This window comes from Panthera onca, chromosome C1, assembly GCF_046562875.1.
Source record: "Panthera onca isolate mPanOnc1 chromosome C1, mPanOnc1 haplotype 2, whole genome shotgun sequence".
Classification (NCBI taxonomy): domain Eukaryota; kingdom Metazoa; phylum Chordata; class Mammalia; order Carnivora; family Felidae; genus Panthera; species Panthera onca.
In genome coordinates, this window is record NC_138346.1 from 165,988,901 (window position 1) to 166,016,320 (window position 27,420).

The 27,420-nt window shown below is 38.9% G+C and overlaps 1 protein-coding gene across 1 annotated transcript in view; it reads right to left on the reverse strand.

Annotated features, from left to right (window-relative positions):
* The window catches only part of IL12RB2 (interleukin 12 receptor subunit beta 2), a 77,496-nt gene that overhangs the window by 42,657 nt on the left and 7,419 nt on the right, over positions 1-27,420 (reverse strand). Inside the window, exons 2-8 of the mRNA XM_060626224.3 lie at positions 23,415-23,526; positions 21,388-21,675; positions 13,819-13,933; positions 12,598-12,782; positions 11,035-11,177; positions 9,960-10,110; positions 664-743 (exon numbers count right to left, since the gene is read on the reverse strand). Of these exons, the coding sequence (XP_060482207.1) occupies positions 664-743; positions 9,960-10,110; positions 11,035-11,177; positions 12,598-12,782; positions 13,819-13,933; positions 21,388-21,675; positions 23,415-23,490 (1,038 nt within the window). The 5' untranslated portion in view covers positions 23,491-23,526. The remainder of the gene's footprint in view (positions 1-663; positions 744-9,959; positions 10,111-11,034; positions 11,178-12,597; positions 12,783-13,818; positions 13,934-21,387; positions 21,676-23,414; positions 23,527-27,420) is intronic.

Sequence of the window (27,420 nt, forward strand, 5' to 3'; positions counted from 1 at the left end):
TACTGTTTTCTGGAAGGTTGTTTGAATCACTACTGTTTTACTACTATTCCTGAGGAGGAGTTGCTTTCCATTCCTCTTCACACGATTGTCTACAATTACTTGAGTTCCTGAGGTAGAACAGCCTTCTTTCCACCCTCTCCCTTTTCAGTGACTATAGCAAATATATTCCTAGATATCCACATCCACAGACTTCCCATCTTTAATTTCCCAAAAAGTGAATAAGGTGGTGTGGTCACTGGTGGGCATGTTATACGCAGGGGAGATTAAGAGTGGCTGGGAGGGTCAAGAGGCAGAAGAAATGGTGCAGTGGGACAGAGTGTGGACATGCCTGGAGATAGGAACGGATGCAAGCAGATGAGGAAAAGATGCGGTTGTGTGCAGGAGGGAACTCAGTGGGAACTCTCACTCTTATCTGACAAAAGGAAATGACATTGGGTCAAGTGTCTTGAGGATATCGCTGAGGAAATGAGCTTCAACCAAGTCTCTGAAGCCTTGTATAAAGCCACTATGGAAATAAAACTTTTTTTTTTTTTTTTTGGCCTTAAACATTGTTCAAATATATAATTCTTTCTATATGTTAATTATATCTCAATAAAAACAAAACAAAAAAAATCAACCAAATATATACTTCTCTTGAATTTTACACTGACAATGAAAACTTACCTTCCAGAAAAGAGAAATCTGTTGTCTATTGTAGTCAATGGGTTGTTTCATGTACCAAACATCTAATGTCCCAGTAGGCTCTGTTTTGAAGGGAAAAAAACCCCATATTTTCATGTATACACACATACATGTATACATCCATACATGCACAATATAAAACCTCTTAAAGTCAACTGCTTATTTAATAAACAATTCCAGGAGAGTAGGATTGTCAGGTAATTTCAATTTTCTTTGTGCCCCCATATTTCTTTCCTTTTGTTAAACAATGAACATATGTGTCGGCCATAGAAAACACAAATTTTACCTTAAAAACAAATTTAAAAAAATGATGATGAGGAAATTGGATTCCTAACTTGCTCTTAAAATATGTAGTAATAAAATAACTCAAAGAAAGTACGTGTGATTATTTCTTTTTTATTGGAATACAGAAAGAATTAATTCTCAGCAGAAAAACCAAAATATGAATCATAAGGAACACAGTTTTGATCCTGTAAAAATAAAAAATACAAATGATTAACTCTGTGTTCACGTCCACTCCTGAACTTACCATGTTGTGGCATAATTATTTGGTTTTATGATCATTAGATCATTAGATCATGAGATCATGATCTACTTGAAAGGAAAGCCCATCTCATTCATCTTAATATCTCTCATACCTACATAGTGCTTAGAATGTAACAGACTCCTGACAACTCTTTGTCAGGTGACAAATGTACAAATGAACAATTCAGACAATGTTAGCTACTTGATGCTAAAACAGAGAATGAACTGATTGAAGGAAAAACCACCATCTTTAAGACAATGGTCAAATATGACCTAATTTAATTTGAGAAAGTCAATCAAACAGACTTGATAAGAAACTGAATAATCAACTCCTGTGTGCTAGAGAGAAAGAGAGTGTGTGTGCACATGTGCATGTGTGAGTGGGTGAATAGTTTTATTTCTCCCATTATCAGATTTATTTTGATTTACAGCCAGGGGTGGAACTCACAGAAACAGCCCCTGAAAACAAGCTTCAACTGCACCAATGAAACTTGTTCATTGTGACACTTAGAATGTATTTGAGATGAGGCTTACATTGGGGTTCCTTCTGGGGTGACAAGTCCCATTTAACCAGACGAAGTTTCTGGAACATTAACTCCCACCAGGAAAAGAGAAGACAAGCAGCCAGGGAGAGGAGAAGAGAAAAAGGGAAGGAGCACATGCACCCACACATACTATGGGCGGTCCTGTGGCCCACTTACACTTGCATCCCATATCCTCTTTACCCCATGACATATGCAGCTTTAGTACAGTGGTTAAAGTGTGAACTCCAGAGCTAGACCGTCTATGGGCAAATCCCAGCTCTGTGATCTTGAACAAATGTTAACCACATCCTGAATACATACTTTACATCCTGAAGCCAGTTTCCTCATCTGTTCAATGAGGATTGTAGTTCTATACGTCACATGGGGCTGTTGTGAGAATTGAATGAACAGAGCAGCCCTGACCTAAGGTAAGCACTCAGGAAATTTAGCTGTTGTTTCTTCATTTGGAAATGAGCTTGTTCAAGGTCCCAGAACTAGTAATCGGAGAAGCCAGGTTTTGAACATTGGTCTGTTTTATCACATAGCCAGCACTCTTCTCTCTGCACCCTGCAGTTACCTGGCTCTGAGGCTTGTGATTTCTCAACAGTACTTCCACGCCCAACAGGTGCTCTTCTGTGTTCTACCCTTTTCCTTTTTTATTTCCGTTTCCTGCCTCTCTCACCCTCTTCCTTTTGTTTTTTTTCTAAACATTCACTTATTTTCTTCCCCTCTTTTCCCACCAGTGGTAGCTTCTACCCTTGCAGTGAGGACCTAAAGGTAAGAAATGCTTACCCAAGACATTGTGAAAATGCTCTCCATCCTTCAGGATTATGAAGAGTGACCCAGAAAACAAGCCTAGCACTTTTATCTGCTAGTCCAGATGCAAAAAGGAAAAAAGCACAGGCAACAGAAGGAAAGGGGACCTGACCATTATTAACCACCTACAACGTGTCAGGAAATATTTGGACATTTTATGTACTGCACGTTATCTCATTTAATCCTCACACAATGCAGGGTGTATGTGTGTGTGTGTGTGTGATTACATCTGTTTTAGAGCTGAGGCCAAGGAGGCTGACAAAGGTTAAATGATTTCCAGAACACATGGAGTTGGTAAATGGCAAAGCCAGCTGAGCCCAGGTTTCACTATTTCCAAAGACCCTGCTCTTCCATTACAGTTCACTACATTGAGCAGAGATCTGAGCAAACTAGATAACCCAGACATTGACTACATAATCAGGATGTGGAAACTTGGATGTGCTCCATGTTGAAGCCAGATGACTTATTAGTGCTAAATGTCTCCAGTTAATTACATATTAGTAACAAATAAAGGGAATACTCATTGTCTCATTAAAGATCTACAACTACCAGATTACTACAGAGCTAAGAATTGAATTCTAGAATCACAGTCTCTTCAAAGGAAAAATTGCAAGTGAAACTGAAATTTTAATGGTGCCCACCTGCAGTGTTAGCCTCTGTGGGAGAGAAATCATTAGCTGAATCTGTATGAGTTTCAAAGTGTAAAATTTCATGACCAGGGGTGTCAAACCACTGCTGCTTAAAGCAGCATAAGAGCTGATATTAAAGAGAATCTTTGACATTCAACTGACACAAAATCACTTGAAATTCTAACCTCAGTGTTATCTAACAAAGGCAGATAAAACTATTATAGGCAGGCCAGAAAAGGAAAGTCAAAGACCAAATGTCCAAGTGATTACAAAACAAATGGGTATAAATGACTAAAAATACAAATATTGGAAATGGAAGTCAGGTCACCTGAGATGAAACTGCCTCCTATATGATAAAGGAGAAAACTGTAGAGTTGAATAGAGTCACCAATATGAAAAAAAATGAAGATCCTAAATTAAGCAGGAGATTGACCTAAATGACCCTGAAGGTGCTTTCAACTCTAAAATCCCAAGATTCTAGGATTCTATGAAACAATAGGTGTGGCAAACAAATCTGAGCCAATCCATGTGCTTCTGAGATGAGCATCCATATCTGAAGCCAAGGCGAACACAGGAACGTGGACAAGAGCAACTTAATTGCAGGTGGAAAGCAATCCCTCAACAGAGGTTTCCTCAAGGAGCATACAGATTTCCAAAAAGAGTGAAAATGGAGAATTTAACACAAAGCAAATATGGAAAAGGCATATCTTGGGAGGTTTCAGGTAGTGGGCTCAATGAAACACATGAGGATTTTTTGGTCCAAGTCATGTTCCAAGCAGGGCAAGACAGAGATAAGTCACTCACTGCCTCGGTTCCTTGAAGTTCACTTTTTGGGGTTGACCCATTTATCTAAAATCTAGTTTTAAACAACTCAATTCAAACAGATATTACAAGTATCTACTTGATTAAACAAGTTTTATTTTCAGACGTTATCACCTGCTATGCCTCCACGGGAAGTCCTATATAGACTACCCCATTCCACTTCCTTCTTGATAAATGAAGTTTAACACTTGGTTCACTCTCTCTTTTCACCTCTTTCTGTCACCTCTTTTATTACTTGTGAAGGGCCACCATCCATAAGGTGTTCCTTCCCAGTAGCTGGTACTGTCAGTCCCTCCACCTGCCCACTTCTAAGGATCTGTTTCTGTCAACTGATGCTTTTGCTTCATACTTCACTGAGCAAAAGGAAGTAACAAGGTAGGATTCCCTCATCTTTCTACCATGAAAAGTTCACCATCAATTCTCTAACATAGTATCCCTACTTCCATCAAAGTTCAACCCAACCTGAGTTCTGGATCCCATCCTCCCTTGTTTTATCAAGGACTTCTCCCCTACTTCTCTTGCATTACTAATTTCTCCCTCTCTGCTGGAAGCTTACCATTACCTTGAAAATACACTACAATTTTTCACCAATCCTAAAAACAAAACCAGACAAAGCATTTCCTGATACCACATCCTGCTCCAACTACTGCCCCACATCTCTGCTCTCCTTCACAGAACTTCATGAAGAGTTGTGAATTGTTAGTCTTTATTCCCTCACTGCACACTCACTCTCAGCCCGTTGCACCTGAGATTTTCTCCTATCATTCTACAGATATTGCAACCATGGCAACAAGCAAAACTAGTAACTGTTTAGAGATACATACATTTCTGAAAGTTATGTGAAAAGTACTGATAAACATATAATTCAGGATAGCGTCAATAGTATATTGGTAATTTCACAGCATTTAAGTTGAATGGTGGGTTCATAACTGTTCACTTTGCTGTTATCCTTTGTACGGAGAAAGTAGCTTAACCTAGCATAATCATAGTGGCAACAGAAGAAATGAACAGATTTTGAATATGTTTAGGAGAGTCAAGTGCTGGTATTGGGGAATAAGGAAAAAGAATTTCTTTTTATTTGGAAAAGGAGAATTTAAAGATAACTTCTTGATTTTTGACTTCAGTAACTAGGAGGATGGTGGTATCATTTACTAAAATAGAAAATATTGAAACAGAAGTATTTTGGAAACATTCTGTCTTGGAGAAAAACAAAGAGATATCTATCTATCCATCTATCTATCTATCATCTGTCTGTCTAGTTTTCGAACTGTGGAACTGGATAAAGTCACCTGGGAAAAGAAGGGAGCCCAGGGAAAAGCCATAGGGATTGGTATTGAGAAGAGAAAACTGACCAGCAAGAAACCAAGAAGACCTGGTCAATGAAGAAGAATAAAATCCAGGAACATGAGATTTCACAGAATTCAAAAGAATCAAGTACTTCAGGGAGGAAATAGCTCCCTTCTCCTACTGCAATGACTTTGGAGGCCATATGTTCCAGATGAGGGAAGTCCATAAGTTGCATTGGAACTTTACATTTCTTCGTGGTGTTGTATCCTCCAGGAATCTTTACCTAATGTTCCAAAACAGATTAGAAGTCCTTGAGTCTGAGGATCTGACAAGTTATCACTGTGTCCCAGCACCTGGCATAGTTCCTGATACACACACACTTTTCTCACAGATCCATCTTGAGAAGCATTTTTCCCCCATTTGTTTCTGTTTGGAAGGCTTCACGGAAAGCATTTCTTCCTATTGGGGTGATCACCATCTTGTCAAATAATTGAGCTCAGACATTGATTTCTTCCAGGATAGATGTTGGGCTTAGAGGGGACCCAAAAAGAAAGGAAGGCAGGGACTGTCATTGGCTCTCAAACATAACATTTTCCTTCTAATGAAAACATTTGCATGTAAATCTCTTTAGAAGGCTAAGAACCTTTGATTCCCATATCCTCAAGCCTTAGGCACTCAGATAAATGAGCTAATTTAGGAGTCAGCAAACTATTGCCAGTGGGTCAAATCTGCTCCTTGTTTTAGTACAGCCTGTGGACTAACAATGGTTTTTACATTTTTAAATGGTTGAAAACAAACAGAAGAGTAATTTTCAGTGACATGTGAAAATTACATAAAATTAAAATTTCAGTATCCATAAATGAGGTTCAGTTGGAACATAGCTTTGTCTATGTATTTATACACTGTCAATAGCTGCTTGCACACTACAATAGCGAATTTTAGTACTGGTGACAGAGATATGGTCTGCAAAGCTGAAAATATTTACTGCCTGGACCTTTACAGAAAATGTTTGCTGACTCCTAAGCTAGATCATTATTAAGAACTTGTTAACCAAAATGATAAAATAACCTCTAGTATTTAATTGGCCTTCTCAGAGTCAGGTAACTGTGGGGTGCAGAGCCAAGAGCTTGGGCTATGTGATAAAACAGACCAGTGTTCAAAACCTGGCTTCTCCAATTCTTAGTTCTGAGACTTTGAACAAGTTCTATTAGCTCTAACACTTAATTTTCCAAATGAAGAAAACAACAGCTAAATTTATTGAGTGCTGACCATGGGTCAGAGCTCTTCTATTCATTAAAATTAACCCATCTTAGCAATATTTCAGAATTACAAATGAATGAATGAATTGCCTAGCTTCTCAATGTGAGAAGGGGTGGCTGCAACTGGTGACCCTGCATTTTCTCCCCTTTGGGAGTCTCTCACCAACCACCCATGCCACCACCTCTTATGGCGGTGGGGGGAGGAGGGCTACTCCTTCATTGCTCTGGTGTTAAGGTTGAGTATGTAGCACTTGCTTTATTTATTAATTGCCTATACAGAGTTTAACAAGACCAAAACATGTAGATTAGACTTTAAAAAGTGGTGAATGAGCAAACAGAAATACCTAATTTATACTATAGCTCTAAGGAATGGCTTGTTCATCTTTTTTATGGAGTCTCCTCCTGGGTGTTCTAGGTGGTGAGGGAATCACCTCCCCAACACCTTTCTTCTCCAGATGTGTCTGGAGACCCTGCAGCTCAAACTGAAGAATATTCTCCCACTACAGGCCAAATGTGGTTGCTCAGTTCCCAGTATCAGACCTGCTTTTGATGGATAAAGATTGAGGGACTGTTCTCCTAAACAGAGGAAAGCAGTTTCTTTCCTTCTACTCCTTACTTAAAGGTCATTTAAAAAGTGTTTTCCATGGAGGACCATAACAGGAGTTGAATTTAATGACACAGGAAAGGGCCATATGGAGTAAATAAAGACCTCATTCTCTGCTGACATGATCTAAATAACTGTGCTCAATCCACCAGAAGATAACATTGCTCTCAGTTTTGGGCAGCAAAGGCTCCAAAGAACTCTATTATAAGGTCATTCAGAGTTTTAAAGAGTAACTAAAAAAAAAAAAAAGCTTACTAGCAATTTTTTTTAATGCCAAGTTACATATGAGTACACATTCGAAGGCTGAAAAGGAAGAAGTGTTAAAAAAATTCACACCTTTTAAGTTTACATCAATTGGTGTTTCATAAAGAAACTGATGACAGAAATAGCGGTAAGGGGAGAAAACCAAGCTGCTCAGAGTAAGAGGGAAGAGGTCCTACATCAACCCACAGAAAGATGAAACATAGAAAAGGGAAATGCAGACACTGAAAGGAAGCCAACAGCTTCGTAAATGTGGTGCATCTCAGAGTATGGGTTTCCTCTCTTCATGAATGCCTGCAATTACTCTGAACAAGTCAGTTCCTTGATTTGATTCATAACTGTCCATGAGTTCACAACCATAACAAGTTGCTGCACTCACTCATTGTTATGATAGTGGTTTATTTAAGGGCTATGAGAAAGTTACTGTTGTTACTGTCCCACCTTGAACTGTTTTTAATTTAACAGATAAACCCTTTCAGAAAAAAAAAAACAAAAAAAAAAAACCCAAACCTTTCCACACACCTCCAAACAGGTCATTATTAAATGTCAGTAAGAATGACGAGAATTCACAAGCCCAGAATACCCCTGGTTTATAGTTAAGCCGAATGTGACATAACTTAAAAACTACTCAGCCTATTTAGTACCTTGGCCGTGCACAGAAAATATGGCCCATTTTCAAGAATTTTATCTGTAGGACATATAAACAAAGTCTCATAGATAAGGCATTAAAAAATACATTACTTTGACTATGTTTAATAAAAGAATAAAAACTCTGGATTATAAAAATGACAAATATTTAAACAGAGAGCAAGTGGCTCAACATCAATTTTAAGAGATTTTTATCATAAAATGAGAGGGAATAAATTACAATTTGTTAGATGGAGTTATTTTAAAATACAGAAATGCAATTAATATAAGAAGAAAGGAAAAATATACATTATTCTACAATTTATATATTAGGTGTTATATTTTAGTATATTTAAATATTTAACATTAAATATTTTATAATATTTATTAAATATTAAATATTTAAATATTTTATATTTTAGGCTCTTTGGGTCCTTGAAAGTCACTTGGGTATTGATAAGTGTCATCAGCTATCAAAGGCCATTAGCAGCTCACAGAAAAATGAATATAACATATCATGAAACTAATTTACAGTCACACATATCCATAAGTTTTACAAATAAGCGTTTAGATTTTCTCACGTTAATACTTCACAATCTCCAAATAAAGCAATGGATTATATGCCAATAATTTTTCTTCTGAGCCAAAGTTACACAGACTATGAAAAGTTGTATAGTAGGTCACTAAATGAGTGCTCTTAAAAACTAATTATTCAGATGGTTATTTCTTGTCTATCCAAAGATTTGTTAATATTGACATCAAGTTCATATAGCTATTATTTATTCATATGATCAATGTTTGATTGCACCTTAGTTTGATTATACTTAACACCTCAGTAAATTGTCATCCCTATAACTGCCAAAAAGAAAAGCCCATCAGACTAAGAAATATATTTGATATCCTTTCCATAGCTATGGGCAGGCTGGCAGCCCTCATTTGAGCAGTGTATATCAGAGGCATGATGAAGTGCAGTGCTGTAATATTTGGAGGAGAGAGGGCTGGTGGATGTTAAACTGTATTTTAAAATGTATGTCTCCAGAGTCTACCTTCTTTTTTTTTTTAATGTTTATTTATTTTTGAGACAGAGAGAGAGAGAGCATGAACAGGGAAGGAGCAGAGAGAGAGAGAGGGAGACACAGAATCCGAAGCAGGGTCCAGGCTCTGAGCTGTCAGCACAGAGCCCGACGCGGGGCTCGAATTCACGGACCGCGAGATCATGACCTGAGCCGAAGTCGGACGCTTAACCGACTGAGCCACCCAGGCGCCCCGAGTCTACCTTCTTTTAAGCTTTTAATTTTCATAGAATCCAAAAGGTAGAATGATCAAGTTTTACTCTAAAGGAATGAAATTACTGGTTATGGTTTTGTGGAATGAGAGAGTTACTGAGCTAGTAACATAAACAAGAAATAGAAATAAGGGGTGCCTGGGTGTCTCAGTCAGTTAGGCCTCCAACTTTTGATTTTTGCTCAGGTCATGATCTCATGGTCAGTGGGACTGAGCCCAGCGTTGGGCTTGCGCTGATAGCATGGAGTCTGCTTTGGACTCTCTCTCCTCTCTTTCTACCCCTCCCCGCTGCTTGCACACACGTGCTCTCTCTCAAAATACACAAATAAACTTAAAAAAAAAAATAGAAATAAGAGTTATAACCAAACATTACTGAAGCGTAAGCTTGTAACCAACATGAAAACATGGGGCAAACAGGGGTAGGACTTACTTAATGTTAAAATTTCCCTAACAATATAAACACATCTCCCTGGACAATTACAGTACTTAAGCTAAAGTCAAAATTAACTTGTTAATTAGTGTACTCATTTACTTGTTAATTAATGTGTTAAATTAACTTGTTGATTCAGTACCAGTACTTTACAGATCCCTCTCCCGTCTCTCCTCCTTCTCTTCCCACCCTCCTTTTTAGAACACATACCTTCTTCTGGTGTTTGTGTCCTGAATGGTTCACTCCAATCACTCCAACTACCTTTATATAGATGTAACTTAGAAGAAATCTGAAATTCATACTCTGTAAATGGTTTCAGATCCAGCAGATCCTGTCTTCCTTTGGCATTTGTAGCACTGACCTTGAATCAGACAAGATTTTTAAAGGTGTCAATTAAAATTAAAGAATTTTGACACACATAGGTAAGAAACTTGAGTAGATAACCCTTTCTCTTTTTTCAGATCTGTCATTCATTGAGAAAAAATACCAATGACAGGGCTACTGAATATACATGATGTTAATATGAAATAGCTTCTCATTAAAAACAAACTCTGGGGACTAAGAACCCACCTATAAGGGTCCCAAGGGGGATCCCGAAACAAGCTGAAAAGTAAGTAAAGGCTGAAAAATACCAATTTTCAGAAAAAACTTGGAGAATTTTCTAGAGATTATTTTTTATTTGGTCATAATTAGAATGTGATAAATGTTTTATCACAGACATAGAACAGACTTCAAAAAGAAAATTTTAATTATATTAAAAAAAGCAATTTCTCCTGAGTTTCAGTTATATGTGCAACTTATCCTTTGTTATTATTATAAGCCATTCTATTTTACAAATATACTAGGAGGAATTATAATCCTAAAATTTAATTTAAAAACATTAATGTCTAATATATCAAAGTGTGGGGCTTTATCTTTGCAATATTCAATTCCATATAAGCCTCTATGGACATTTCCTAATATTTCTCTTTCTAATATGTAAAAAGATTACTAAAAAATAAAACAGGGGTAGCATAACAAAGTACAATGAATCCTTTACTAATTGTGCAAAATTAATATTAGTTTACAGAAGCCTGCGGTTTAAAAAATTTCAGAATCAATAATCAAAATTCAAGATATTTCTTAATAAATAGAGGTGCATATGACTTTCTGATCTATCTCAAGTGTGTACTTTAGGGCTAAATATTCTTAAACCCCATATTTTGCTGGCATGAAAAGACAGAGATTTGTGCAGTGATATTAGGAGCCCCTCCCTGTTTTTCCCCTTTACTCTTAAAACCATTACCATAGTCCAGGACCTGCTGCTGTTGGGCCGATATCTGAGTCGATTAAGCAACACCAGCCCCTCATCTCTCCACTGAAGGATACATCTGCTCACAGAAGCATTTACACATTTGATTCTGATGTTCCATGGAGGAAGAGGCCTCACTAGTAATCAGGACAAACAAAAACGTGTGATTCAGGCTCCAAAATCAGAAATAACCTTTGTTTTGACATAAGCCAGAAAGAGGTGAACACAGCTCATTTCTAAGATGCATGACTACCAAAGCTGGTGAGATATATAAGAAAGAAATCCAAGGCTTTTACAGAGAGAAAAAAAAAAAGTTTGATCCACTGCTAAATAATTAAAATAATTCTCCTTAATCTACCCTCATTTTTTACCAAATAAACTACCTTCAACATTAGTGATAGTATCGACTGCATTTAATCCAATGCATAAAGAAAACCAATGTACCAAACCCCAGAGTACCAATGGCTGACAAGCCAGAGATGGCTAGTGGTGATCACTTCTCAGAAGAAGAAATGGTGGTAGGGAAAGATCATACAGAATGGTCACAGGAACCAGAGAACAGAGGGAAAGAATAAGAGGAAAAGAAGGTGCCTTACAGAGAAATAGTCAATGTAAAGAAATGGAAGGTAGTAAGACGGGGAGAAGTATGATAGGTAATGTATAATAAATGCCTGTGTTGATACCCATAGCAATATATGCTGTGCAAAGAGGTGCTGTGGGAAGAGAGAAGAGAGACACATAATGTAAGGCTGGAAGTTAAGGCAGACCAGAAGCACAGTCCTACCTGGGGGATATTTGACACTGGCCTCTAACTCAACTGGGCCAATTTTATTTGCTCAGAAATGTGCTACAACTGGCTCACTCCAGGTCCCAAGGTGATGAGAATGGTAGTAGGTATTCTCAGAACAAGATACATTTGTGCCTTGATACACTTAAAAAAATGTTTATTTATTTTGAGAGACAGAGTGAGCAGGGGAGCTGCAGAGAGAGAGAGAATCCCAAGCAGGCTCTCCACTGTCAGCACAGAGCCCCATGCAAGGCTCAAACTCATGAACCATGAGATCATGGCCTGAGCTGAAACTGAGTTGGACGCCTCACTGACTGAGCCACCCAGGCACCCCTGTACCTTGGTACACTTTATTGATAGTTTGCACCTCTGCACTGGCCCAGCAAACCCACAGGTAGCCTATCTCAGAACAGTGGAGTAACCATGGGGGTAAAAAGATATCTCTGACAAGAAATGCCTACACTGAGTTTCGTGAATAATCAATCTTGCAGAACCCTCTCCTCAGTCAAATGGTTATCACTGGCAGCTAGTGCCTCTGTGGGACTAAGTTCTTTTTTCTCCAACAGAGAGAATAATGTTAACATTCCATTCTGTATGGCCATCTCCATAAGGCTCTGAGATCATGCACTCTTTTCCTTGCATCAAAGTAATATCTATTCTTTGTGCCATTGTCCCTTTTGAAACAATCACGTACAGAACATTCAAGTGATTTTAAGAATAATGTTCATTTACCAATGAATGATACCTACAAAACATGAAATAAAATGTACCTATGTCCAAGAATGTAAATGTGGATGGAATTGAAGAAGCATTTCCAAGACTATTTGTAGCAGTAACCTTGGCTGTGTAACTGGATTCAGGCAATTCAGGGGTTAGGTTAATTCCAAGGTCCAAATGGTCACAATAATGGTCATTACATTGCCTCTGCCAAGTGAAATTTTTTGGTCCAGTTAGCCTGTAAATAAAAGACAATTGTGTTTAGCAAGATACTTTATGAGTACTTGTTCCTTTTAGTACAAAAGGGATATAATATTTGAATATTCAAAATTCTAGACATTTTGTTAAGGTCAGTTGGATACATTAAGGGAATATTTGTATTCTATGGTAATAAATAGGACCATATTTTCTCCCCTTTTTTAGTAGGATTGAGACATTTTTTTTTTTTAAGTAGACTCCACACCCAGCATAGAGCCCAATGCAGGCCTTGAATTCCCAGTCCTGAGATCAAGACCTGAGCTGAGATCAAGAGTCAGAGGCTTAACCAACTGAGCCACCCAAGCACCCCAGATTGAGACTTTTTGATGTGCATATAGATAAGTAACCCGAAATCCTGGCTGACATCCTGGCTCCTCAGGGCAGACCCAACTGTTACCCAAAGATCCATGGCCCTAGGCATTTACTGTACAAAAAGAAGTGCCAGCTTCTAGTACAGCCTGGAACCCTGGGCTCCACTTTCTTTCCCCCATTTCCTGCTCAGTTAGGCATGTGCAAACTATCCTATCCTTTGGATGGATTATGGAATCAACTCCAGGGAACAGAATCTCCCAGACTCTTCTTTGTGTGGACTTCCAGGTCACACAAAGATGCTTTAAAAAGAAACTCCTCCGAAGCTAATGGAAAGCTACCACAAGGAGGAGTCTATTTATATATTATGACCCTAAGAGTCTACAACCACAAAAGAAGGGATACAATGTGGCCAGTTTAACCCTATTAGAGCAGGGAAGAACATCCATAACATAAGCCTTGGATGCTCTGAAGAGAACTCTGAGTTAGATCGCAGACCCAAGACATCAGTTCTCACACTTTGGATGAATGAACCAGTTTTAACTGATGAACACTAGAATTTTTGTTAAAGTACCTATCTAGAGGTGTCTATTGCTTCTCTCTGGTAAATATAAAACTGTTATTTCTAAATGCATATCTAACTGAATTTCTAAGTGTAGTCTAAGACAATACCTACAAAGCAGCTGCAAAAATAGTCTTTCACTCACTGTAAAGTATATGCAGTATATAGGTGGGTGTCTCGTCCTCTGTCCCAGATGCAGGTTACGGTCCCATGTTCTCCCTTCTGTATACAAGATAAGTTTTGAGGCTGTTCCGGAACAACTTTAAAAAGAAAGTGCAAAGCCTCATATTTTAAACACCACACAGTTGATATCTCCGTCACATTGTTATTTGACAATAAGACAATGATACTTCCCTTATGTCTAGTTCCATCAAGTTCATATTTGCTTCCAAGGCATGAATGTCTTTTAATAACAATAGTGAAAATGGATCAAACACTACATGCTGAGTCTTATGCATTGTGCATGGTTTTTCTCAATTAGATATCATAGCAGCTACATCAAGTATTTATTGTTATCATCCTCATTGTACTGAAGAGGAAAACTAAAACTTAGAGGTTAAATATCTGGCCCCAAATTACAAAACTGTGTTGTGGCAGAATCAGGGCTCCAGCCCAGGTGTAGCTGACTGGAGTCTAAGCCTTTTACCACCATATTCAACCATTTCCCCTGACAGCTGAACATCCAGTGCTAGCTTCATTACCAATGGTGATGATGAGTTTACTGATTCAGAGTGAGGTCCATTCAAATATTAGAAACCTTTAAACTTAATTTTTTTAAACTTCACATTTTTAATGTTTATTATTTATTTAAAATATTTTTTAACATTTATTCATTTTTGAGAGACAGAGAGAGACAGAGCGTGAATAGGGCAAGGGCAGACAGAGAGGGAGACACAGAATCCGAAGCAGGATCCAGGCTCCGAGCTGTCAGCACAGAGTCCTACGTGGGGCTTGAACTCATGAACCGTGAAACCATGACCTGAGCTGAAGTCGGGCGCCCAACTGACCGAGCCACCCAGGCACTTCAATGTTTATTTATTTTTAAGAGAGAGAGAGAGAGAGAGAGAGAGCATGAGCAGGGGAGGTACAGAGACAGAGGGGGACAGAGGAACCAAGCTGGCTCTGACCTGACAGCAGAGACAGCTCTGACCCAGACACAGGGCTCAAACTCATGAACCACAAGATCATGACCTGAGCCAAAGTTGGATGCTCAACCAACTGAGCCACCCTGGTGTCCCCCAATATTAGAAACCCTTAAAAACTAGGGGCTCTTTCTCTTCCTAGACCTGATATTTGCTGCCAAGACACTTCTACCCATTAGCCCTAGTCATGTCCTTCTGAGTTGTAGCATCTAAATCTAATTTCTGCAGAATCACTTGAAACACTTTATAAACATTTATAAGCTAATTCTTTTTTTGAATACTTTCTTTTTTTCTTTTTTAATATATTTTTTTAATTTTATTTTTTTAAATTTACATCCAAATTAGTTATCATATATTTACGCTAATTCTTTATGTACGTGGACACTGAGTACCTTCCATGAGTTGGGCACAGTGCTAGCTATGGACATACAAAGGTGTACAAGGCAAGATACCTTCTACCATAAGGTGTGTATTTGTAAATTAAGCCATGTTATAGTCAAAGGCAAAACCCAAGCTAGGAGTTTCTCAGATTTAGTGGAAGTAAGAAAAGACACTGTTAATCATTCATCTCATTGTACTCTAATACTGAGACCCACATGTAATAGATGTTTCCCTTGGGTGAGATAAAACAAGTATACCACTAAATCCCTAGATATTCTCTGCACCAAAAAAAAAAGCTGTAATTGATGGAATAAATCCCCCCCCCCCCTCAACTTTTTGTTTTGTTCTTAGCAAACACCACAGACATGATAATTGCCCACTATGTGATGGTGGACAAGTTAACTTCTCAGAGGTTCAATTTCTTCATCTATAAAATGGGTATAATAGTATGGAGCTCATATAGTTTTGTTTGATGGAATAATAAATTTTCTTTTTCCTAAAAGAACAGACTCTTTCATATATATATGAAATACGTATACATTACATTGAAATATATATCATGTATGAAACACACGCATGCGCGCACACACACACACACTGTATATACTGTATACACTGTTACAGTTCCCTGAGAAAGGGCTCAGGGAAGGAAATATTGTGAACATGGTTAAATGTATAAATACACTCTATATATCTGTATACATAACTACTTATGACTAATCCACTTAGAACACTACATTAACTTCTCATTTTATGTACTACTTTTTATTGATCTTGGAGCCAGCATTAAATTGCCTTGTTTTTCCATTTGTTTATTTTTCTTATTAATTCCAAACTCTCAAGCCAATTATCTGAATCACTGCTTACCATATTAAAATGCTGTTTCATTTGCCTGAAGACCTCTTTCTTGGGTCCTTGCGAACTTTCCAATAAGATAGGTTTCCTTTGTGCCTGGTACAATAGCAGCTGTTATTCTGATATTACCAGTACTTAGTATCATGGAAATTCCTTCTTTTTCTGGTGTTTGATATCCTATTTCTTAAATCTAATTCTTTCTTCTCCTTTAATTATTTGTGTTGGTGGGGTACATCCTCCAGTAATCCCCTGGAAAAGGGCACAGGGAGGAACTACTTTGACCATGACGAAAAATGTATTTATTCTACCCTCACACTTGACTAATACTTTGGCTGAGTATTAAATTCTAAATTGAGAAGAATTTTCATCCAGGATTCTGGAGACAATACTCTACTGTCTTCCATATTCTAGGGTGCTGTTGAGAAGCTTGAAGCCATCTGATTCTTTAAAAAAATTGTTTTTTAATGTTTATTTATTTTTAAGAGACAGAGACAGAGCACGAGTGGGGGAGGAGCAGAGAGAGAGGGAGACACAGAATCTGAAGCTGGGTCCAGGCTCCGAGCTGTCAGCATAGAGCCCAATGTGGGGCTTGAACTCGTGAACCACAATATCATGACCCAAGCTGAAGTTGGACACTTAACCAACTGAGCCACCCAGGCGCCCCAGTCATTCTGATTCTTGAACCACTGTTTTTCATCTTCAGAAGATTGTAAAATCTTTTCTTTGTCCCCACTATTCTGATTTTTCACAAAGATGTGCTTAATGAGGGTCTACTTTCTTTTGGATTCTTGGAATGTATACATTCTGGGAACTTTTGTCCTTCAGTTTGGGAAACAGTCTTGAATTATTTTTCTGTTGATTCTCTCTTCTCTATTTTTATCTTTCTAAAAATCTCTAGTTTTCATCGGTTGGATCTTCCTCTAATTTTATATATTACCCTCTATAGTTTTAAGCTCTTCATCTTTCTGCTCTACCATCAAGGAAAAACCTCCTCAGTGTATATATCTAGTCTCTTGTTAAGTTTTTCATTTGTTTATCATTGGGGGCCATGTTTTCTATTCTCTGAATATTTTCTTTCCACACAGCATCCTATCTTTGTTCTGTATGCAATAGTTTCTCTCAATTCTCTGAGGGTATCAAGGATAGTTTTTGTTTTTTAATATTTCCTCCCTGAATACATTCTACTTCTTCCACTTTGCTTATATGCTTTGTTCCCTATGTTTGTTCTGGTTTCTATCTTTCATAGCAGACATTTTCCCCAAATCCTTATATTTTTACTCATGTATAGAAGTGAGGCACTATTTAAATTATAGATTGGAATTCTGCATGTGTGTCAGCTGAGGTGCATTTGCTGATTCTGGGTTTCACCCAGGGTAATCTGGCCAGGTTTTCTGTATTGTCAATTATTTTATTAAAATTTTTTAAAAATATTTATTTATTTTTGAGAGAGACAGAGCATGAGTGGGGGAGGGGCAGAGAGAGAGGGAGACACAGAATAATCAGAAGCAGGCTCCAGGCTCCGGGCTGTCATCACAGAGCCCGACGTAGCGCTCAAACCCACGAATGGGGAGATCATGACCTGAGCTAAAGTCGTATGCTCAACCGAGTCACTCAGGTGCCACAGTATCGTCAATAATTTTAGATATTTATTTCCTCTTGGCCTTGTCAGATTTCTTAGAAAAGGATATTCTAACTTTAGTGGGGGAGAGTACAGGGTTGAAGGGAGCTATTTGTAGGTGTTCCTTTAATCCCTCTGTTTTTCAGCATGGTATTACCAATCTCAACTGAAGTGGTCGGAGCTAGTTTAGTGACCCTCTGATGCCAAGCCTCCAGTCTTATGCCAGAGTAGTGGAGCAGTGAATGTCTAGCTACATGGAATTTGGAAAGAGATCTGAGAATCTGTTTTTCAAATATATTTTCAATGGAATCTCTCATTTCTTAGTCCTATTTTACCCTTCCTCCCAGAAAGACATGATATCACCAATTTCTGAGTCTTTCTGGGGTGGAATCTTCTGCATTCAATCATGTTGCATCATGACATTTCTCATCGCTAGCTGCTGGCTAAGCCAATTATTACTGGTCTACCTGCTTTCTAGCTTCCAGAAGTTTGTTGATATGTCTCCCCTCCCATCCTAACCCTTCATAGGGTATTTTGATGACCAAATGACATATAAAGCACGTGGTACTTTCAAGTAATTAAAAAGTTAGTTCTCACTCGTATCTTTACTCCTAAAAGTTTTCAGACTCTTATTTTAAAGAGCACAGCTTTTACTCACAAATCAAGTCAACTTTCCTAGCATGAGGTCCCCACACCCCAGGACTTGGTTTTGACAGAGACTATCTGTTCCAGGGGAAACCAGGCCTCATTCTCTTCAATACAAGTGTATAATAGCTGACACCAAAAAAAGGACAGAAATCAAAGCCTCTGAAAATTAAGATAGCTTGCAATATAATAAATTGTTATGAGTACTACAGTTGTTATTGTTTTTAAAAGCCCTACTTACTATGGGAAATTAATAGTCTTGGAAAAATAGCTTTCAGAAATATCAACAGTCAAGTATATGCTGAAAACACCCAAGGGGCACCTGGGTGGCTCAGTCGGTTGAGTATCTGACTTTGGCTAAGTCATGATCTCTCAGTTCATGGGTCTGAATCCCAGGTCGGGTTCTCTGTGATGAGTACAGAGGCCATTTTGGACCCTCTGTTCCCCTCTATCTCTGCCCCTCCCTCTCCCTCTCTCTCTCTCTCCCTCATAAACAAACAAACAAACATTAAAAGACCCACCCAAGCAAGAATCCATTGTCTTTCATTTATTGCCTTGATTTTCTAAATAGCTTGTGGATCGATCCTATGAGGTTAAGCTAGAGCACTGATTGCTTAGTTACTGCACAATTGGAATGAGGTCTTGGCAGCAGAGCAGCCTAAGCCCTGGAAGGGGCTGGGAAGAAAAGGCTAAATTACCCATTCCCAGTTCTTAGAAAACAGCCAACTTTATGACAGCATCCTTAGGATATACAAAGGCACTGTGGACACCACTTATCACAGAAAAAGGGCTCTTTACTCCCTCACTAGATAGGATTAAGCTTGCTATACTAGGCAAAACCAAAATTCATTGTGTCTTTTCTTGGAATGACTAGCTGTACTCAGAAAAAGGTGCTACTTTCAGTCAGTCCTTCCCCTCAAAGGTGCTAACCTTGCTTGAAGAGCAGCCATTTGGTGGTGCGGTTACAACTAGAGCACACCGTGCAAGCAACATTCCAGCAGCACCACCCAACTTTGCTACACCACGACAGATCCTTTTGACCATCTCCCTGGGTTTTCTGATGCTGCAACTGTCACAAATGCATCTGCATATTCTGGATGGAAAGTTTTGAAAATGAAAAGGGGTTGTAGCACTCTAACATACCTAAGAAAAGGTAGGAAATGGAATGGGATGGCTAAAGACATGTGCAAGGACACTGACTTTCAAGGCTACTGTTAGCCTAGTAAATATGAAGAAAACAGCAGCAGCACTGTGAACACCCACAACTGACATCTATGCCTGGGAATATCTAATACACATATGTAATGTTGGTCTACTAACAAGTTACCCCAGGGTAAAACATTCATGTGTTCTGAGGACAAGGAAGGTGAGGACCAATGGTGATTTTTAGAAAAGTTTTGATTTTGTCTATCACTTTTTTATACTGTTCTTTTAAGGGAAATGGGGTCGCCTACCCAACACACTGTGCACAGGAATAAAAGAGTCAAGCCACATAAAACTTCAACCCTAATGCTTATCACCGAGGTGCATTCCATGGGCCTGGTACTAGATTAAGCACTTTGCATACTGTCATCTATTCACTACAACCATTTTCTGAAGTACGTGTTAGTATCTTCATAACAGACAGAGAAACTGGGGCTCAGAGAATTGAAACTGCCTACTGCTAGTGACAGGGTTGGGCTTCAAAGCCCATGTTCCTTTTAGGACACCACAGGCAGTCAGAGCCAAGAGTACATGACCCATAAATGGTACGAATAGGAGGCCCTGAACTGGAAGAGGAGGACTGGCCTGGTTTATATCTTCTCAGCCTCCAGTGATTTGTTCAGCTGTTTGCTTGGTATTCTACTCACTGCTTCTGGTGACTCTCCAGCAAGATTGCTTGGCACCAACCATATCCTTGCAGGTCAAAGAATAGTGGTTTCCATCTTTAGGAAAGAGTCTCATTGAGCTCTGTAACACTGTCTTCATGTCAGGGGCCCTGTCCTTGCATCTTTGTCAGTCAGACTAATATACCAATTCCTCCTACTCTCCCATGCCTCTCACTGGCCACTCCAGAGCTTATCTGCAACCACGGAGGCACAGAATGAGATGGGATGACTCAGAGCCCATGCAATCTCACTAGATTTCCCGGCTGGACCTTCAAGGCTACAGGTTGTAGGCTGTAGGCTACAAGCTTTTGGCAGGTGTGCTGCCAGCTCACCCTAGGCATAGCAGCTGCCTGGAGGGACCAGCAGTGCAAGCTAAGTGGGGGAGTTGATACCCTGTGGGTGAACTTTGACCAATGACAGATAGTTAAATTCTCCTCGTTCTCTGTCATTGTATTTCCATACTTTTTTTTTTGGGAATGTCCCTAGTGACCAAGCAACCAGCTGTATTTTCTTTCGATGCTGTGGCCAGCTCAGTAACTTGACCTCCTTGTGTTTGCTTTGGTCCCTTCCTGGCTCACCCCCTCACTCTTGCTTCCCTGAGACTACTGAATTCCCCTCTCCCAATGAAGCATAAGCATGTCAGTTCTGCCTCAGGGAGCTTTCTAGAAAACCCAGGTAAAGATAGTGTGACAATAGTTTTCTTTTAACCTCTGATAAGTATAACCTGTGGTCAGGAGTAAGTGTGGATGTAAGGACCATTAAGTTAGGGAAAGGAGAACTGCTCAGCTTTGGGTGGTCAACCTGGACTTCATAAGTCAAAAAAGGTACCTCTTTCGTCTTTTTAGGAGGTTGTAGCTTTGAATTAAATTCTCATAAATCAAGAAGCCATGAAGAGTCAGCTGCAGAGATTCTCTTTCCTGCCACTGGAGTCCAAGGACAACAGGTAAATGGTCTTAATGGGTAAAACACTAGTGGGCAGGGGAGGGGATAGGGGGAGGGAGAAAAAGAGAGATAACACTACTAAATGAAACCCCAATTCTATTGATTTCTGGATTTCTGACATTGAGATGCTCATATTGCTATCAAAATGAAATATATCCATGTGGCATGAGAAGAAAGAACAGTCCTATATTTGGATTTCTGTATAACACATGACAAATATCGAAAGATGACTAGTTTTTAAGAATTCAGAATGGAATGCTCACCACCAACTGAGATCTCTGCCCCACATATTCGAAACTCCTTGTTTTTGCTACATGCCAATTTGCAGAGAAACAGGGTTGTACCCAGAGGAAGACCAGTGACTTGAGAACTGAGGGAGTAACCATGCAGAAAATGGATTTGTCTGTCAAACTTGTAGAGGATTAACCTGTTAACACTGGGGTATTGTGAGCAGCCTTGTTCAGGCTTCAAAGAGCATGAAATATTGACAGCTGATCCAAGTGAAATTACACGGGAAGGCTTCACGGTCACATCTCCTCTCTTGCATACATCTGCAATAAGACACAAGTCAGCACATAAGAAATCCATCTCAAAATGGTAGGTTTGTGTAATCCTCAAGAGCAAGGTAAAATTAATCCCATCAAATCATGGAAATATAAATAACCTACACTGCTCTGGCTGAATTGGTGATGCACAATGAGAACAGAAGGTAACCACATTAAAGTCTAATTGTATTTGAATTAAAATATGCATCCTTCTCAAAACAGTTATACTATAAGCAGAACCAAAAGTGCTGAGAAAATAGGGTTGGGAGAACATTCAGGAACATGGGACCAGGAAAAATCAACCTCTCTTATATGCAGATTATTCCTCAGGCTACTGAAAAGTACTTCCCAGAATAAATCACACTTGTTTCCATTCTCATTTATGATTTATAAGGCTTACTTCATTACTCAGACCAAAAAGAAAAATAATGGTGTAAGGGGCTATTAGAAACTCCAAGGGATAGATTTAGGAATAACACTTTCTCTTGCTGTATTAATGGTATAAAGTTTGTATAATCTAGAACATTATTTTATAACAAAAGAAAATATTCAGTGGCTCTGTTATGTTTGTGGTTGGCATCAAGGATGAAAATTAGGTCTTACCATGCCATATTTTGGTATTCCTTCAAGATGCAAGACCCTGGGCTAGATGAACCATAACCCAATACAGCTAATGTGACACTACATGAAAAGAGTTTGTTTATTGACAGATACTACATTAAACTCATTAAAAGAGAGGTCATTCTTACTCTCCAGAAGCTTTTGTGTAAATAAATATGACAACTATTCAGAAATGAACAGTTTTTGGTGGTACTGCCAGTGAAAGAACATCAGAATTATAGATTTGCCCTGAATTCTCAAATGTGATAGAAAGCCTCTACTGAAAGTCTCTTCTTTTTTTTTTTTTTTTTTTTTTTGTAATTGTAAGACTCCTTTGATTAACTATCCTAAACAGGAATTGGTAGAAAAAGTTATTTTTTTCAATGTTTATTTATTTTTGACAGAGAGAGAGAGAGAGAGAGAGAGAGAGAGACAGAGCATGAGTGGGTGAGGGGCAGAGAGCGAGGGAGACACAGAATTTGAAACAGGCTCCAGGCTCCGAGCTGTCAGCACAGAGCCCAATGCGGGGCTTGAACCCATGGACAGCGAGATCATGACCTGAGCCAAAGTCGGGCAGTCAACCAACTGAGCCACCCAAGTGCCCCAGAAGAAGTTATTTATATCAAATAAATGAAATACTAAAAATTCCCTATAAATGAAAAATTCTTTTTTATTTTTAGAACTGAAAAAGTCTCTCCCTTTCTCTTTCCTCACCCTATCCTACTTGTATATTTGTTCTCTGCATCTTTAATTTTCATTGATCTTAAGTAAAAAAGTAAGCTCCCAAAAAAGAAAAGGCAGGGAAAGCATCAGCCATTATTTTTTTAGCATAGTTGAATTTGCTCATAAACACCCTCTGTTAAAATGCACTACCGTTTTAGTAAAACATTCATTCATGAAGTCAGCTTTGTGGTTACCTACTCACTTAATGAGAAATGATATGATTGGACTCATGTTAATCAGTATAAATTAAATAAAATGCATATTAGTTACAGATATGGAACCAGATATACCCACTTAAAATGATAGAAGATTGACTACAAAAGACCAACTACCAGAACAATTGCCACGAATATATATTTCATCTGTAACTGAAAATTTAACCCATAAATCCTTCTACTGATTCAATTATAAAAATATCTTACCTATATTTGCTTTAGCCAACAACAACACAATGATAAAAATAAGTGCCAGTGAACACCCTCCATTTGTTTGTGCCATGAACAGTCAACTCTGGAACACACCTCTGTAATTTTCCTTGTAAAAGAAGACAAATTCATTCATGTTAAATACATTCAGAAAATACCAGGACCAACACCATTCAGAAAGGCTTAAAATGCCCCTTTAATTTCTCTGTATCATTAAGATTTGGGTTTTTTTCTTTTTAAATGAAGTACACCTTAAAACTTGTAAACTGAAAATCTTAACCACCTCTAACCCCATTCACTTATGCTTCTTGGAGTTGGCAAAGGGTGGGAGAAGAGGTATGGCCTGTGGAGTCCTTTAGAACTGGGTTTAAGAACTCTGAGACTGGGAGCAAGTTACTTAACCTTCCGAGCCTCAGGTGCACACAAAAATTGTTTTCTTCCAAACAGGGTTGCACCATCATAGTCAAACATAATGGTGTTAAATCCCAAGACTAATGAGAATTTCTGATCTATTCATGTGCTTCCAGAACAGAAGATTAAAAAGTGGCTTATAACCCTCTCCTAGAACTTAGTGAAAAATTGATCTCTTTGGTCATAAGAAAGGGAGTTGTTTGAGTCTTCTACAGAAGTTCAATTTTACTTGTTTGTTTGCTTGTTTATTTATTACTCATTTATTTTACTAAGTATTCCTATCTCGAATGGTTCAGAAAATGCAAGCTGGTGATTTCTGATTGTTTCCAAATTTAAACCTAAGGAATGGTTCTACTAATCATTAGGGAATTCTCTAAATTCTATTTTAAGGTGGGCCAAAAATCCATAACATATGCTGGAAAGTTCTGCGATGTTAGGCTATTGGGAACCAGCCAATGCAAATGTTCACGTCTTACTCCCATGCCTAGAGATGTGCCAGAACATACTAGACATTCTCAGAAAAATTCACTTATTCCTTTAACAGGCTACCTTTCATGTGCCAGGCACAATGTTAAGTGCTAGAGATATAACAGTACTGCGCTAGTGTTTTTTGTTTGTTTGTTTAGTTTTGTTTTTTAGTTTTGAGAGAGAGAGAGAGAGAGAGAGAGCGAGCAGGCAAGCATATGTGAGTAAGTAGGAGAGAGGAGCAGAGCACCAGGGAGGGGGGTGGGGGGAGAGGAAGGGAGACAGAGAGAATCTTAGGCAGGAGCCCTACACAGGACTTGATCCCACAACCCTGGGATCCTGACCTGAACCTAAATCAAGAGTTGGACTCTCAACCAACATAGCCACCCAGGTGCCCCGGCTCTAGTGGGTTTATAGAAATGTGCCCACTTGCCCCTTTAACTTTTCTACCTCTAGCCTAGTCATCACTCGTCTTTTCAATAGTCTTTGCTGGTTGCTCTTCCTTCTCCTCCTGACTTTCAACTCTTGGAGGACCTCAGCTCACTCAAGACATTATTTTCTATTTCTACTCCTGCCCCAGGAGATCTCATCTGGTCACCCAGCTCCACATCTGGTCACCCGGTTCTAGAAATCATTTGTATGCTAATGCCTCTCAGATGCACATCTTCATCTCAGACTCCAGTGTTCCAGTCTGTCTCTTTGCATCACCTCTTGATCTCTAATAGTACTCAATATTAACACATTCAGTTGGTCTCCCTTCTCCAAATTGGTTCTTTCCCTAGCCCTTTTTATTTCAGTAAATAACATTCTTGCCCCCTAAGTTGCTCAAAAACCTAGAAGTGGACCTTGAGTCCACTCTCTTTCTCATTCCCTACAACCAGGTCATCACTAAGTCTCATTAATTTTACCTCCAAAATATATTACAGATCAATCCACTTCTCTCCGTTTCTACTGTCCTCACCCTAGTCCAAAAGCCAGTCATCTCTCCCCTAGATGACTATAGTAGCTCCTTAATGTGTCTTTCCAATCCATCCTTACCCCTTTCTAGGTCATTTTCACATACTGACTACCTTTTAGAAATATAAATAAGATTACATTACATGTTTCATACTACCACCATTCACAGCCCTTCAATATGTCTATTGTTGTTAGAATAAAATCCAAAATCCTCACCGCAGATGCTCTCTTGGGCAATGTATGGCCTCACTTCTCCTGTGTTGCCACCATCATTTGCCATACTTTTCTGCCTTGCTCACTCTGCTCCATTCATACTGGCTTTCAGACTGTGCCCCTAAATAAGGCATGTCTTTTGCTGCCCAGAGATTCTGTACTTTCCATTTCGTCTGCTAGAATCCTCTTCCTCTGTTTCTTAGTGGCTGGCTGACTTATATCCTTCAGATCTTAGATCATGTGTTACTTCCTCAGAGAGCCCCTCCCTGATCCCCTAGCCAAAGTGGTCTTGCCCAGCTACTTTCTACTCATCACCCTATTTATTGCTTCATGGTACAATCTGTAACTACTGTGTTTATTTACTTGACTACTTGTTTGTCATCTATTTTTGTGTGAGAATTTAAGCTACCATAAGAGCAGGAACACTGGCTCGCTGCTCTATGCCAGCACCTAGCACTAGGAAAGAGTATTCAACAAATATTTATTAAAAGAAAGAAAAAGGGAGGAAGGGGAAAGAAATATGAGCTATTAAAAAACTCCTTATAAACATGCCTGTGGTAGGCAGAATAATGGCCCGCAAAAGATGTCCATGCCTTAATCCCTAGAACATGTGTATATATTACAATTCATGATAGAGGGACTTTGGAGGTGTGATTACTGCTAAGGATCTGAGATGGGGAGAATATCCTGTGTTATTCAAATGAGCCCAATCTAATCAGGTGAGTCTTTAAAAGTAGATGAGAGAGGCGAAAATGTCAGTCAGGGAGCTATAATATGACAAGGACTGATATGAGAATCTACAGTGGCAGATTCAGGAGGGTGCCATGAGCCAAAGATTGTGGTGGCCTCTAGAATCTGAGGGTGAGCCTCAGTTTACAGAAAATATGAAATGTGTTTCTTATCGCTCTTGGTTTAAAATGTTTGAAAAACATTGATCTAAATTAAAAGCTGATAGTTTCCCTTTCTCTAAACCATACAGTCCAAGGTCACAGCCTACAATGGCCTCTGTGAGCTAATTTCTGTCTATATTACCAACCACATCCATCTCTACTCTCTAGCTGCTTAGTTTTCCTGCAACATCCTGTTGATGTTATTCTCTTACTTTTCCACTGTTCTTAGAATGGCTAAATCTTTTTTTTTAATTAAAAAAATTTTTTTAAGTTTATTTACTTTGAGGGAGAGAGAGCGTACACACAAGTGGGGGAGGGGCAGAGAGAAGGAGAGACAGAATCCCAAGCCATCAGCGCAGAGCCCAATGCAAGGCTTGAACTCACAAACTGTGAGATCATGACCTGAGCTGAGATCGAGAGTCAGACGCTTAACCGATTGTACCACCCAGGTACCCCTAGAATGGCTAAGTCTTATGCATCCATTCCAACTCAGCTCAGACACCTTTTAGTCAGCCATTCAATCAACAAATATGTATCAAGCAGTTGTTGTGTGGCAGGGTCTAGGGATAGAGTGAAGAACAAGATAGTGAGGGTTTCTGCTCTCATGGAACCAACGTTCTGGAATAAGGAGACAGAAAACAAATAAATAACAAATTCAGACAATGATAAAAGAAAACCACAAAAGAAGCTAAGGGGAGAGAAAGACTGGGGAGGAGAGAAGCTGGTCAATGCAAGAGGTGAGGTTGGAGCCGAGACTGGCACAAGCCAAGTGAAGACTCAGGATGAAGCCCAGAGGCAGAGGAACAAGCTGGCTATGGGTGAGTCACAGGAAAAAAAAGGGCAGGGTGGCAGGGGAAGTGACTGTGGGGAGAATGGTAGGACATGAAATGGAGAAGAAGCCAGGAACCAGATCTACCATGGGTTTGTTTACCATGGAAGGGAGCCTGGATTTTACTCTCAAATCTATAGGAAACCACTGATGTTTAATTCAACGTTTTTAAAAAAATTTATTTAACTGAGTTTTAATTGGGGATAAGTCAAGGTGTTACAAGATATGAATTACATTA